Here is a 14491-nt window from a genome sequence, read left to right on the forward strand (position 1 = left end):
AAAAGCATATGTGTGAAAACTCCAAATAAATCACTTTTAAGTTATTTAACCACAAAATAAACAAACACAATTGTGCGTAAATTCGCACAAAAAGGGACGTACGTGTAAAAGACTATTCTTTCTCCTATGTGTGATATTGTTGTTTGAAACAGTGACATAAGCCATGCCAGCAGAGATCCATCACTGTTTTTTTTTTCTTACACACCCACCGCCCATGCAGCCGCCCCAAAACGACGCTTTTCGCCTGAGCGAGTTCATTAATGCGTAGAGGAAGGGGAGGAGGTGGACACGGCTCTTCTTCTACGTCCCGATGTGCTGAGAGCTGCTGTTTCACTTCGCCGCCGCCGCCGAGTAGCGCAGTCCTTCCCTCCCCTCGGGTGCCAGCTTTAACAGAGATCTCGGATTTTGATGAGAAGTGCCAACATTTTTGATACTCATCGTGCCCCCCCCCCCCCCCCCTCCTGCTCCAGCCTCGCAGGGGAGACCACTCCAGGGCGGCGAAGAGAGAAGTTTACACCTCAGCTGCGGCACAGGAGACGGCGGACCCGAGGTTTCACGATCCCGCACGTCACCTTCGCTATATTTGGTGAATTGTGTGTGTGTGAGGGGAGTTATCGTCGACTTCAGTGAAGTTTTATCGGCCCCGAGAGGACAGCACATCCGCCCGGCATCATGACTCGGAGATCCTGTGCCATTTACGCCACCGGGATCGTGTGCGCTCACCTCCTGATAGTGGGGATCGCCCTGGTCGTGGCTCAAGTCTTCCAAACAATGATACACAGCCGACTAAAAAAGGTGAGCTTTGCCATCTTAGCGTTCAAAGACGCGGTGTGCACACACTCTCACACTCCTCTCATCTGTCACGCTTGAGGGTTTTAAATGTTTCATCTGCAGCGGTCAATCGTGCGCATTCAGCATCTCACTGGCAGTACATGCGGGGGGTCATAAGATCATCCAGCGCGTTTGGCTGAATTATCTCCCTTTTTACGAGTACATACAATCCGCAATTCGTGTTTCGATACATTCTGCGCCTCCGGCTCAGCGGGACGAACCCAGAGCCTCCCCCCGTCATGAATCCGCGGTTGTGCAGCGTGCAAGTCCCATTACATGGTGACGCGGCTCCGGGGTTTGGTACAAGCTCGCATTAGGACGGATGATTAACCAGCGAGCGGATCTAAGAATGAAACACAGTCCCAATGAACGCTTCGCTGTAGGTAGAAATCCCCCGCAACTCCCACGAGGGGAATACTGACTGTGTGACTGTCAGAGGTGAGTTTATCATGACCTTACCCCATTTTATGGCTTCGTTTTTAAATCTCCTTTGACAGACCTTAAGCAGTCCTTTACGGGTTTGCAGCGTTTATACGATTCGTCCAGTCACCACATGATTCAGTTATCTTTTTATTGAGTGGCATGGATGCCGGGAAAATTGGGTAAAGACATGATATGTTGTTCCTCCCGGCTGATACTGTAGCTTTTTGTTAATCTGTACCAGCACTGTGCGCATGACCCGCTGACACATTTCTGCTGGTGCTGCCTTGATCTGCAGACTTCTTGGTGGTTGTCTGTTCTGAGGCGGGTCGCCGGTAGTGAGCGTGGAAATTCTCCGGCAGCAGGGACGCGGTGGGTAGGGGGGAGGTGGTCAGGTCTGGATGAATGGGGGAAGGGAGCCTGGGTGAGTGGACAGGCGAGTCAGGGAGCCCCTGACTTCAGTGGTGGAGCCATAGAAAGTTATCGTGGTGTGGCAAGAGGAGGATGAGCGGCGGCCGTCCACCTTTATGGAGCTCAAGCCTCCAGCTTGTGTAAAGCAGCTCATTTGATTGACACATCCTGATGTGTCTCGAAACGCAAAGAAATGGTGATTTGAAACGAGTGAGAATAAAAGGTGGTCCTGCTAATGCATCGGTGTGCAGTCTGCATCAATCGAGGCTTGATCAGCTCTTTCCCTTGAGATGGATTCTGCGCAAACAGGTGAACAAACGCACAAGCTTTACTTAATTGTGCGAGTTGACTTTTTGTAATGATTCAACAATCACCTGGCATTATGGAGAATATTCAGGCTAAACATTCATTTCTGACCTGAGTTGGATTCAGTTTTTTTCAGAAATGACTTCTATAATGTGGTTTGACCAGTAATTTATGTCTCAACACATTCTTTGTGCAGTGATGCGTCTATATTTCTTTGGACTGGTGCATCATTAGTGTTGGTTCAAGCTTAAATGCCAAATTTATGCACGTCACTGTATTTAAGGACAAGTAGGGATGGGGTGGAAGCCCGACGGGGTGGGGGTGTTGGCAGCTGACACCCTATCCCACCCTGCAGACCCCTTTAACATACCTCACATTCCTCTTACTGACATGAATCACTTTGCTGGATGCTCTGTAGGGCTCAGAATCTGCACTTTAAAATCTCTCTGCTTCTTCACAAAGTCGCCTCCCCCCCTACTTAAGAAGAAAAAAAAGCCGGGCACAGCTCAGCAGAAAAGCTCAACATGCTCGCAAACAGCTTCCTCACTGACACGGTTTCCCCCTCCTGGAGCTAGATGTAGGTCGAGGTCTCATTTGTCTCTCATTCCGAATCACGGCAGCATCCCAGGGGACCCAAATTAAAAGAGTTAGTCAAAGTTCATTGACGGGGGGACATAATTCTGATGTGGCTGGCGATTACATGAAATGACAGCATAGCTAATCCTCTTTCGCCACAGTCTTCCCGTTGAATTAGGCGGGCCCCGACATGCTGAACCGACTCCAAAAATCTACCTAATCTGATGTTCAAATGCAGCTCTCTGTAATAATGATGTAGCCTAGTTGTTTGGGACAAGTGAAAAGCTACCTCCAGGATACAGTCTCTGTATGTCTGGTGAACTGGGCGTGGAGGGAGGCGTGCATAGAAGCCATGCGAGGAATTCGACAGACTTCTTGGCCTCGAGGGCACGATTTTTGCCTAGGAGCAACCTCATAATGCCTTGTTGTCGTTCCAGCCTCGGCCTATCCCGAGCCGTTCCGCTCAGACAAGGGAGCAAAAAAGAAAAACACCCACTCGTGCCACTCCTCTCAGCCCTGTATGGGAGAGCAGGCTTTTCAAGGTAGTATGACTGATTGAGCTAATAGCATTGAAGACCAAGGTCATGCTGGTAAAACACAGCATGTTTGAGCTCAAAATGTGCCTTTGACGCACAGCTCAGATGCAGATTCTTCAGCACAGAAGAAACCTGGTAGAAAATTTCTGGTTTTGATTATGTATTTTTCCCTTTAGCTGTGTTCCACATACTGTATAAAGCAGGATCTTGTCACGCCACACCTCAGCTCTGCCTGATGTTGTTTGGCTAAGGCTGGGTTCATATTGCCGTCAGTATCTAGTTTGAGTCCCTCAAAGTCATTCGCCCTGTATTTTGATTACACCGACAGGCCTCTCCACTTTGTCCCTCACTTTTTTTTTTTGTGATAGATCAAGGTTTTTCTGGGAGATAAATGATGTTCATATAACTTTCGTAAGGCCTTTGTTCAAGGTTGGTAAACACAGGATTCAGGTCACAGTCGCTCGTTGATCTGTCAAATGCTGCAGGGGAAAGGCCAGTCGACAAATGTAACAGTTTGCAACGAATTAGGTAATTTTTGCCGGTTTGACATACAGTGCAGACTGCTTGTGATGGTCATATGCTTCTATTGCATTACCTGGTTTCACTTCAGCTCTTAATTAAGAGGCAGAATGATCAAGACTCAGGAGAATTCCAGTACTTAAATACCTCAAGTTCCTTTAAAGTGAGCCTTCTCTCGTTCTGAGGACAGTTTTTGGGAGTAGTTGCACAGCTGTGACGTCAACAGCCTATCCGTTCCTTAAAAGCAACCGTGATGTGTTCACTGGGTTAAAGGTTAAGATTGGGCCATGTCAGTAATTCTTGATTATTAGAAGTGTTAAAAAAAAAAAAAGACACCTAGAGGACACCACATGTTCATAAAGGTGCTGAACACGAGCGCAAACCCCCCAAGAGCTGCAACAATTTGTTAATTCATTGCATGACCAAAGAGAAATGAATTAGAAAATATTCTGGTAATCTTCTCCACTGTAAGGATTTGCTGATTTTCTGTTTTTATATCGTAAACCGAATACCTTTTGGTTTTGGCCTGTCAGTTGGACAAAACAAGTCATTTGAAGACCAAAGTTTGGGCTCTGGGACATTGTGATGAGCATTTTCAGTATTGTTGGACATTTTACAGACTAAACAATTAAAAGACTAGTTGAGAAAATAATTAGACTAACTGATAATGAATAATAATCATTAGTTGAAACACTAAACCACTCAAATTGTTTTTGTAATATGTCTGAATAGTATGAGAAGAAAGAATCATGTACCCAAATCAGTCAAATTAACCTTTATCATCAGCTGCAGTGTGTTTTTTGCTGTGCAGCTGAAGCATCTGAGCTTTCCAAGGGGGGCTATCAAAGTAGTTATTGTGGTTGACCCCTCTGGGATCTAACAGTCTGGGTTTTTGTGAAGTAGCAAAGGGGAGATAATGCAACAAAACCTGGGAAAACAATTCTATAGAGCAAAACATGTTTGCAGGACGGAAGTTGCAACCCAAACAGGAAGTACCAGCCACACCCTAAGCTATATTTCCTTAACGGCAAGTGCCTGCGACTGCAAAAGACAATGTAAAGCCTCTCTCAAGTGTGCCTCACTGTGCTCAGGGGACGGGGGGGTTCAGGAACTCAACATGAAAAAGACACAAGAGGAAACAGGTCCTAACTTTAAAAATACCCCCAAGAAAGGGTCCGTTACTGGCTGTTTGTCTTCTACAGCTGATGATCTAGTTAGATGGTTACTGTCGCTCGTGTTCAGACATGTGGCGACCAGGCTTTTGTGACACATTAACTACTGACTTTGGTCTGTTTTTTCACCACATGGTCACAGCCAAAACATCTGTCAAACCACAACCGTTTTTGCATTTTGTTTTTGCTTTGGCCTGCAGTGTTCAGATACAAAAACTCACCTCACACCCTGCATGTAGTTGGATCGCTAATGCTGCAGATGCTATATTGTGTTATTATTGCAACACATTGCAGGGTTGTGAGGTCTGACTAGTCGTCCCCAGTCAGATGCTTGCCTAGGCTTGCTGAGGTCAGACACTGTGTGCAGAATATTTTCTGCCCGTCCTGACGTTTTTTTGCGGCTTTGACAGACTCTTCTCTGCTTCCCTCTGGGTTTCGGGGTCTTGGCCTGACACCAGCTCCTTGCAGAAAAGTGCCATGTGTGCTCTCAGATGGCGCTCATTCAGAACAACTCACATTTGGCCACTTCCAAAGTGTGAAATTTGACAAACCAAGTGCTTTTTCAATCTGAATTTCTATTTTCCTCTAATGTCAATAGGAAATTACTTTGACGGAGAAGAGCCAAGTGTTTGAGTCATGGAAGAATCCACCTCCACCTGTTTATATGGAGTATTACTTCTTCAATGTGACCAATCCGGAGGTGTTCTTGGCAGGCGGGAAGGCAGCTGTTAAACAGATCGGACCTTATACTTACAGGTAGGTTTGGTATGCGGATCTGAAGAGCTGCGGCTGTAAACGTGTGTAATGATTTATGGTAAGAGGAAACTGGTTATCATTTTAGCCACCTTCCTTAAAGTCCTGTTTAAGGAAGGCCATCTTGCATCTGTTACATCTGGGCTCATTTTGTTCGTGTAGTGTGAAATGAAAACAGACGACATCTGGACTAACAGGCCGATGTCTTTTCCACACCAGGGAATACAGGCCGCGGGAAAATGTGACATTCCTGGAGAACGGCACCAAGATTTACGCCCTGAACCCCAAAACCTTTGTGTTTGTGCCTGAGAAGTCAGCCGGTGACCCCGAGGTTGACATTGTCAGGACAGTCAACATCCCATTTGTGGTAAGATGTGGTGTCTGTGCAGGATAAGTGTGTGTTATTATGACCTGCAGCAGCCAGTTTATGGAGTTTAAGTCATTCAATTGGCATGTGTGTTCTTTTTTTCTCAGATGCTATTATTCCCCTAACAGATTCCAGGCCATTGTCCTCTTAGTTTTGTTGTGACATTTTGATAACTTAAATATACAAACTTCAGCCATATGCGGCCAAGACAAACAAGTCTTTAAACATCATGTATTGCAAGTAGAAATTGAATTGTGTGTGATGGTAGTCAGTCTCTCCGTTGTCTGTTTTTTGTTTTTGTTTTTTTCATTTTTATTGTTTGACTCTTATTGCCTTTCGTCCTCAGGCGGTGATGAACGAGATGAACTCCTACTCCTTTTTCCTGCGAACTTTTGTTTCTATGTTCATAAATAGTCTGGGTGTCGAGCTGTTCCTCACCCGCACCGTCCACGAGGTTCTGTGGGGCTTCAAAGACCCTCTCCTCTCAAAGATCCACAACATGAAGCCTGAGGTGGACGAGTATTTTGGGCTGATGTGGAAGGTAAGCTTGGTGGTATTCCTGAATCTCTTTTTAGAGGCAAGATTGACATTATTTTAGTGCGAAAACCTTCAGGAAGCTCTTGCATGTTGGTTGTTAGGGGTTACTAAAACAACAGCCGAGTGGAAGCGTCTGCTTCGTGTAAGAGAAGTGAGATTGGCCACATGCTGATGGAGGGTGCTTGTACTTCCTGTTTATAGAGCAACGTCTGCAGCTTGGAGCAGGCGGTGACGGCACCAACCTTGTGATCCTGAGTGCAGCATTTTGGGTGCCTTAAGTAGAGCTATAAATCAATTAATTGATCAGGTGATGAATAGAAAATTAACTCTGGGATAACTATTTCACGCACTTGTGTGAAAAATGCACTGCCTCCAACCTCTCAAATGTGAGAGTAGATACTTTTCTTTATCGAATGTGACAGACTGAAAATCGGTGGTATGCGGACTGCAGTTTGAAGGCATGAGAACAGCTGTCCTTTACAGCAGCTTTGCCTGAACCTCGGATCTCGTCTTGTTCCCCACAGAAAAATGGCACCCACGAAGGAGAGTTTGTGTTCCACACCGGCGAGGAGAACTACTTGGATTATGGCAAGATCGACACGTGGAACGGCCTGAGGTAAAGACTCGTATCAGATAGCGTCCAGTGTCTCTTCAGAAAAAACAGATCCTCCTCCTGCTTTCCTCAGCATGGCCTCCACTTGCTCCCACTCATGATATTCGTGGGATGAATATTATATATTATTATATTTACCTTCTTACACAACCTGTATTGGAAAGTCCAGAGGGCAAAGCCGTTGCTACCTGGTTTCGGGCAGAACCTGATTGCAAAATGAATGTTTGGATATTCAAGTGACTTTGTACCTTGAGTGTAATCAGTATATGTGTAGGTAGATTTCACTAGCAGAGAAAGGACTCTCTACTCTCTACTTTAATGAAACTTACCAATACAGCAGTGTAAAAAATACTCCCAAGTACTTAAAAGTCTTACATACAGTGTCGCTAGCAGTAAAATGAATCAAGTAGAATCATCAGAGGGTGGATTTTGCTGTTGTGGCTGGTTCAAGGTGGAGATACTTTAAGTACTTCATATACAGGTACAGCAGGTAATGTAGTCTAGTGGTTCCCAATCAGGAAACCAGGGGCTCAGGGCCCCTCCAAAGGGTTAACAAACAAATCTGAGGGGTCGTGAGATGATTAATGTGGTACAAAAGAAGGAAAACAGGTCTGAATACAGATTGTACTCATGTATTGGATTTTGGTCCGAATGTTTTATTTTTTCGGTGAAACTGGAACTGCTAACTGGAACTGCAATGATTCATTGGTTACTTAATTAGTCAATGGCAAAAAAAATATTACAATGTGTATTTTATAAACAGACTGTGTTTCTTTTAACATAGACAAGGTATTAGTAACTATAGATGTAAAAGAAATATAGTGGAGTAAAAGGTACAATATTAGAAGAAGTCTAAAACCCCTTTTTTTCCTGATCAATAGGAAGATGTCATGGTGGTCTTCCAATCAGAGCAACATGATCAACGGTACGGACGGCGCAGTCTTCCACCCCCTGATAAACAGGAACGAGTTGCTCTACATCTTTGCTGCTGATCTCTGCAGGTATGCACATGTTTCCCATACAGCTTTAAATATGTTTACAGTCACAGCGTCCCAGCAGGGGCGAGGACGGGATCCTCCAGTGACGTTTAAGTTGGGCTGAGTCACACACATGTGCTTACAAATCCACTGATAAGTGCCCGAGTTTGTGATTATTACTTCTGATAAGGTTGGCGATAAAGTCAAAACACACGTGGGAAAATCAAAGAGCGTGACATGGACATACTTGGGAGGCTTTGAGGAATGATTACACAGGAAGTGATGGCCTTCCGCCTCCTCTGTCGTTCTTCTTGGTGGCTCCTAAGCTCTGTCTTGACAATGCTTGGTATATAGTTCTTACCTTACGATTACCCAAAGTAGGCGCTGAGCTTGTATACTTTTCTTAGGTCTATCCATCTCGCCTATGTGGAAGATGTGGAGGTGAAAGGCATCCAGGCATACCGCTTCGCACCCCCCAGTGACGTCCTCATGAGCCCCAAAGACAACCCCACTAACGAGGGCTTCTGTGTGCCAGCTGGAGACTGTCTCGGCACCGGGGTGCTTAAAGTCAGCGTTTGTCGAGAAGGTAAGGGACAGTCCCATTTCCCCCTCAGTTGCCATAGAGCCTGACCCACTTCTTTTCTGATGACTCCAAATGAGCCCTGTGACACAGTCCCCCCCCATCTCTACCCCCCAATACTGTCCTTTCAGTCAGCAACCACGTCCCCTGACTGGTATCTGACATTCCCTCTGTTTGAGCATGCCAGATTTTACTCAATGCACGGTTCAATGATTAACTGTGCTGACTGTGTGTGGAGGCTATTGAAGTATTTTATGGAGGTCTTTGAGTGGAGGTTGATTGCTCTGATAAGGCTATCTTCGCTGGGTTTGACACATGTATCACTGACAGATATGCTACTGTAACCCCAGGACCTCGTTTGTATAATTTACACAGTGTATAGTTGAATCTTGCATTTATGTATTTATTTAAAATGCATTTTTTTCAACATGTTCAGCCTAACAGAAGACAACTCTTTACTATGCTAAAACCTGATTGGCTGTCTACACAGGCTCATATGAGGCAAGCTCGCCCGATTGGACAGATTTATGTGATGTTAAATGGAGAGCCAATCAAGGCCAAGCCCTGCTGTCATGTGCAAGGTGGTGTCATTCTGAAACTGCCTGTGTGGCTAAAGAAAAAGATTAATTGATTTTTTGCCTGAAAACAGCTACTGTAGCTGTAGCAAAAGACAAAAAACCTAATGGTGCTTAAAACCCCAGTTTCCCCTCAGCTGCTTCCAGTATTTTTAGATTCGGTATGTGCAGAATGAAGGTTTCAGCATTTCCACAAGTCAAAGTCAGTTTTACATAGGAGATTGTCAAAAATATGTAAGAAGACAATGTCCAAGTGCTTCACATAAAAGAATATTAACATTAAATCAGGCATCACAAAATTAATCTGCAAATCTTCTGACAGTTATTTAATCATTTAAGTAATTTTTAAGCAGAAACTCCTGCAATTTTCTTTCTGCAGATTCTCTTAAATGAGGATTTGCTGCTTTTCTGTGTTTCTGTGCAATTGTCTGAATCTCTTTTACTTTTTAACTTAACTCCATGAAGGCCTTGTTCAGACTGCCAGGTCAGTTTCTGAGCATATCCAGATTGTATTCAGGTTGATTTTAGTAAGTCTGGACAGCAAAAAAAAAAAAAAAGCAGCACATGAAACAGTAAATTTTGCAAATCTAATTCAAGCCAATCATATTTAAATGTCCGAATGCTCTAGGCACTCAAAATCGATTTCAAAGTGTCGTTTGAGTCACTCCCAACATGACACTCAACGACAACAAATCCAGAGTGACAGAGAGTGCATCAGAGCGGTTGAGCAGAATCCAGAATCCGCTGACAGGCGCTGAAATAAATGGTCTGCTAGAACTTTGGGAGGAGGATTCTGCACAGGCAAAGCTGGAATTTGTCATGCTGCTGTGTTGGTAAGCGACGTCACCAGCATGTGTAGACGCCTGTGTCATTACCACAGCAACCCATGCAGATAGGTTGATGATGTCTGGACACGCAGATCTGATCACTTGTAAATAACGGTATGGACAGTCCGTCTTAAAGATCTTTATAGAAACAAATCTGGTTTGCCTGCAGTCTGAACGAAACCTAAAAGTTGATTTATGTTAGGTTTCAAAGAGATATTCAAAAGAAAGGTAAAGGCAGGGTGTTGAGTGCTGCAGGAGCACTCTTGTCTTTACTGTTTCCGCTAATCATTGCAATCTGAAACACTCATTCTGTGTGCTATCTGCTACACTATCAGCTCCAGATACACCTGTACATCTACTCTCTTCAAAATACCATATAGCTCTTTTATCTTATCTCACGTTTCTTCTTTCATCTTCCTCCTGCGTCCGTAGTCTGAGTCATCTCCGGATATAAACAATAACTGACTCCTATGTTTGCCTCATTGTTTCCTTCAAGGCGCTCCCATCGTGGTGTCTTTCCCCCACTTTTACCAAGCGGACCCGATGTACATCAACGCCGTTGAGGGACTCAACCCCAATAAGGAAGAGCACGAGACGTACCTGGACCTGCAACCAGTATGGCTGCTAATTATTATCCCAGCATCTTAAAGCATGTGCAGGAATCTGTGTTGAACTTTGGTCTGTTGGTTTATGACGGTCTTTATCTAATGAGAATTAGTTGTTTTGATTTCCAGTAATGGCTTCTCTTGTTTTTGTTAGCGTATAATGCAGCTCCTCTGCATTACTTTGGTCTGCTTGCATCATTAAAGAGAAGATGCTGGACAAAATGTTAATTTTAGCATAGGTAGTACTAAAAAATTGCGTAACGGAAGCAAAATTCAAATTGGCACAAAGGGAAAACAACTGATAAAAACATAACTAGGTTACAAGAATAGAAAAAAACAAGAATCACAACAAATTAAGACTCAACAATTCAGTTGACCGCACATAAAACCAATGGAGAAAAAACAGAAACAAGCAAAAACAAAAGATAGAGATGCATATAAAGGGGGGGGGTCTGACCACCAATCATTTCATTTAAAAATTTGCACAACTGCATGACAAATATGAAAATATAGCTGTATGTGATTATGCATACACACTCATATGTATCAAAGTACAGAACAATAAAAGCAAAGTTAACTAAAAATATAGAATTCACTGAAACCTTTTCTTTCTTCTTCTTCTTCTTTTTTTTTTTTTTTTTTTAGACCACAGGTGTTCCCATTCGTGCCTGCAAGAGAGCTCAGCTTAATGTCATCCTGAAGAGAGTCCAAGGCTTCCCGTAAGTTGAACTTTGCTGTGACCCACTTTGCCGTTGTCGCACTCTGTCCTCATTTCGGCCACATGTTGAGCCAGATGTCCTTCCTAAACCCCCTCCCCCTTCTGTTTCTCCTCTGCAGCAAAACCAAGTTCATCAACGAGACCATTTTCCCCATCATGTTTGTCAACGAGGTGAGGCCTTCATTCAGTGCTGTTTGAGGTGAGCCCGTTCTCATGAGTGAAACGCAAATCATTAATCATCTCTCTCCACCGCAGACGGCGACCATCGACGATGACTCAGCATCCCAGATGAGGACGCTGCTCCTTATCGTGACCCTTGTGTCCAACTTCCCCTTGCTCATCGTGGGCATGGGGATCATCCTGCTGCTGGTGCTCGTCGTCTTGTTCTGCCGAAACCGCCAGAAGAAGGTAGGAACTGGCCCCCGTTTTTGTAGACTGACGAGTAGTGTTAAAGTGTGTGTTAGCCACTGACATTAGCTCACAGAGTAAATGAGACCAATGATAGACTGGTAGCAGTAATATCCCACAATAGATGCTGCAGTGTTTTCAGAGTTTGACTGGGTTGTTTTTGCATGGATAACAGTTTCCTGAGCTGCTGCAGGTTTAACCCCAACCTTTGTGCATGCTAACACATTGCATGATTCCTGCGCAGCAAAGTCAGCATGAGCAGTTTCCCACAATTCTGGTTCAGCGGGTGTATTTCATTTTTTTTTTTGTTTTTTTGTTTCTCGCTGAATGTTTTCTAACAGTCTTTGCATCTTTGATGAGTCGATGAATCCTTGTATTCGGGAAGGAAGCATCGTAGCTTCCCTTCTGGTCAGCGTAGCGACGAGCTGGCTTAGCACTATTGAGTAGCAAAGTGCATTGAACTGGAATAGTCCTCAGAATGATGCACAGTGCATGTTCACCTCTTATCTCTGGCAGTGATGGATTGTTGATCTAAACCCTGGCCTCACTGCCCTCAGATTACAGATTATTGTAGTTCAGGTTATTCACTGCCTGCACAGAGAGTGAACATGTGAAAGGAAAAGTCTGATTGGCTGAGTTGGATAAGAAGATAAATACCACTCATGGCTGTATGTTGGATATGCTAGCTTAGTTTAGCACACAGACTGAAAACGTGGGAAACGGCTATCATAGCTCTGTCCAAAGGTGAAAAAATCTGACTGTTGGCAACAGAATTTGGTGTTTTTACACTTGCACCGATGAAACAAACAAGATATACCGTGTTAAATCGGTGAGCTTTAGAGGTGGACAGAGCTAGGCTAGCTGTTTGCCCTGGTTTCCAGGCTTCAAGCTAACCTTCTTTAGCCGACAGATATGAGAGTGGTGCCAATCTTCTCTTCTGACTCTCACCAAGGAAGAAAATAAACCTTTTTCCTAAAAAGTCAAACTATTCCTTTAACACATACTCGTGCATTTAAGTTTAGACTGTTGGCTTAGCTTTGAGAGGATGTTTGAATGACATGCTTAATTGCAATGTGAAGAAGTGTTGTATTAACCATGTTCTAATTTTAATTTTCTGTAACCCCCCCTTTTTTCCTTTTCTGTTTTAGAATGAAGTAAAACGTATTGATTTTACTGAAGCTTTTCATTCTTTTACTGTAAGTCTTAATTTTTGCCTTGTTTGCCATTCTCCTTTTTAATTTGTTATCCATCATCTCTGATTATTATCATTTTTAATTAACTTTATGGGACATGATATTCCTTTTAAGTTCTCACCTCACAGTACAATATGTTTGCTTATTTTTTAAGTTAATGTTTTATGTGGTGGTTGTGGTCGTAACTGGTGCATATATATATATTGATGTGGTTCACTGTGGACATTTCAGTCAAAACATTTATTCCCATTTAAGTGTTCAATATAAAAGAATATTTGGACGTCTCGCCACTTCCACGGTTTGTACTAACGCCTTCTTTTCCTGCTCAGACGGTGAAAGATGACACGGCCTACACTCAGGTCAGCGACAAACCCGACGAGCCGTCAGAAACGCCAGCCAACCAGCCAATGAGGAACGGCTCCTACATTGCCATGTCTCCAGTGGAGGCCCAGAAGTGTTGATCGAGGATCCCCGCCCCAAGTGTGGAGCTCAGGAAGGGGGCTGAGGGAGCAGCTCATGGGTGTAACATTACCACGGGTGGGGGTTTGCATACACAGTGGGCTCATTTTCACTTATTTTCAGGGGGGGCGGTGGGGAGGATAGGGAAAGGGGTGGGACACAAGCCCCAGTAAATGTTTAGTCAACAAAGACATTGCTCCTCTCACTGAGCCCTCTTATGACTGTCTGTCCTCCTCTACTCTACCTGCTGAGCATGGCCCTCACTGCCTGCCGTACTGCAACACAAACTCCCACACTCTATTCCTCGTTTCCGTCTTGGTTGGCCCTAAAGATGGAGGGACCGTGGACGGGCCCGGCCAGGACAAACCGTTTTCCGTAATTCTTCTGAGGGAACACAGTAGCATTGGTGTCGCTGTTGTACGCGGATGCACGATCTTCGGAGCGGCCTCTGCCGAGCACCGTGGCTCAAAGAGAGGGTTTAGTATTCACCTGAACGACAGTGGGTGTTGTTACCGTCGTGTTCTTGCTCTTTCCTCTCCGTCAGTGTTGCGCGAGGAGAAAGCTTCAAACCAACAGATTTCTTAAAAAGCTCCCGTAAACTGAAATCCTTCGGACAAAACTCTCTGAGCTCCTGGGTTTAGAGGATAAAATGATTTTGCTAACAAAACTGAACTCAGCATATCCTTTTTGTAAGAAAAGAAGTAGAAAAAACAGACTGAGCCAAACTATTTATAGCGTTTTCCCTTTTTTTCCTAAGATGAATTAGCGCACCCACCCCCACACACACACACAAACACACACACACACACACACACTGCACTTCCAGTATCAGTTAGTGAACGTGTGTTTGCAGCTCACACTTAAGGGTCCTGTTTTGATGGACAATGGGCAACTATTTTTCGTGATGCAGGCACAGTGTAGTGTGACAACCTGCAACACTTGTGACTTTGCCCCTCCCCTCCCTTGTTTTCTGTCACCGTGACCTTTTTTTTCCAGAACACTAGTTAAGAAAATGGAAATATTCAATGACCTCAGCTGCATTTCCAAACCATCTTTAGTCAACGTGATGACTAGTTAGCTGTGAAATTGCTAGGAATGCCAACAGTAG

General features: G+C 44.2%; 1 protein-coding gene across 2 annotated transcripts; it reads left to right on the plus strand.

Annotated features, from left to right (window-relative positions):
• Nucleotides 1-276: 276 nt before the first annotated feature.
• scarb2a (scavenger receptor class B, member 2a) lies at nucleotides 277-13481 on the plus strand. Of its 2 annotated transcripts, XM_041937629.1 has the most exons (13): nucleotides 277-795; nucleotides 5370-5527; nucleotides 5744-5891; nucleotides 6238-6432; nucleotides 6953-7044; nucleotides 7923-8042; nucleotides 8426-8604; nucleotides 10497-10615; nucleotides 11251-11324; nucleotides 11443-11494; nucleotides 11579-11731; nucleotides 12880-12927; nucleotides 13254-13481. In XM_041937629.1, exons 1-13 carry the CDS (start codon nucleotides 673-675, stop codon nucleotides 13383-13385), a joined length of 1593 nt encoding a protein of 530 aa, XP_041793563.1. In that variant the 5' UTR covers nucleotides 277-672; the 3' UTR covers nucleotides 13386-13481. The 2 variants fall into 2 exon arrangements, with proteins under 2 accessions (XP_041793563.1, XP_041793564.1); XM_041937630.1 differs by lacking the exon at nucleotides 12880-12927.
• The last annotated feature ends 1010 nt before the right edge of the window (nucleotides 13482-14491 follow it).

This window comes from Chelmon rostratus, chromosome 5 (genome assembly GCF_017976325.1).
Source record: "Chelmon rostratus isolate fCheRos1 chromosome 5, fCheRos1.pri, whole genome shotgun sequence".
Classification (NCBI taxonomy): Eukaryota; Metazoa; Chordata; class Actinopteri; order Chaetodontiformes; family Chaetodontidae; genus Chelmon; species Chelmon rostratus.

Bases quoted from the DNA above. Each gene is read 5' to 3' on its own strand.
- scarb2a (XM_041937629.1), top strand. From the start codon at position 673: ATGACTCGGAGATCCTGTGCCATTTACGCCACCGGGATCGTGTGCGCT. The intron at 8,043-8,425 runs GTATGCACATGT...TACTTTTCTTAG, and splicing joins TTTGCTGCTGATCTCTGCAG to GTCTATCCATCTCGCCTATG. The intron at 11,325-11,442 runs GTAAGTTGAACT...TCTCCTCTGCAG, and splicing joins AAGAGAGTCCAAGGCTTCCC to CAAAACCAAGTTCATCAACG.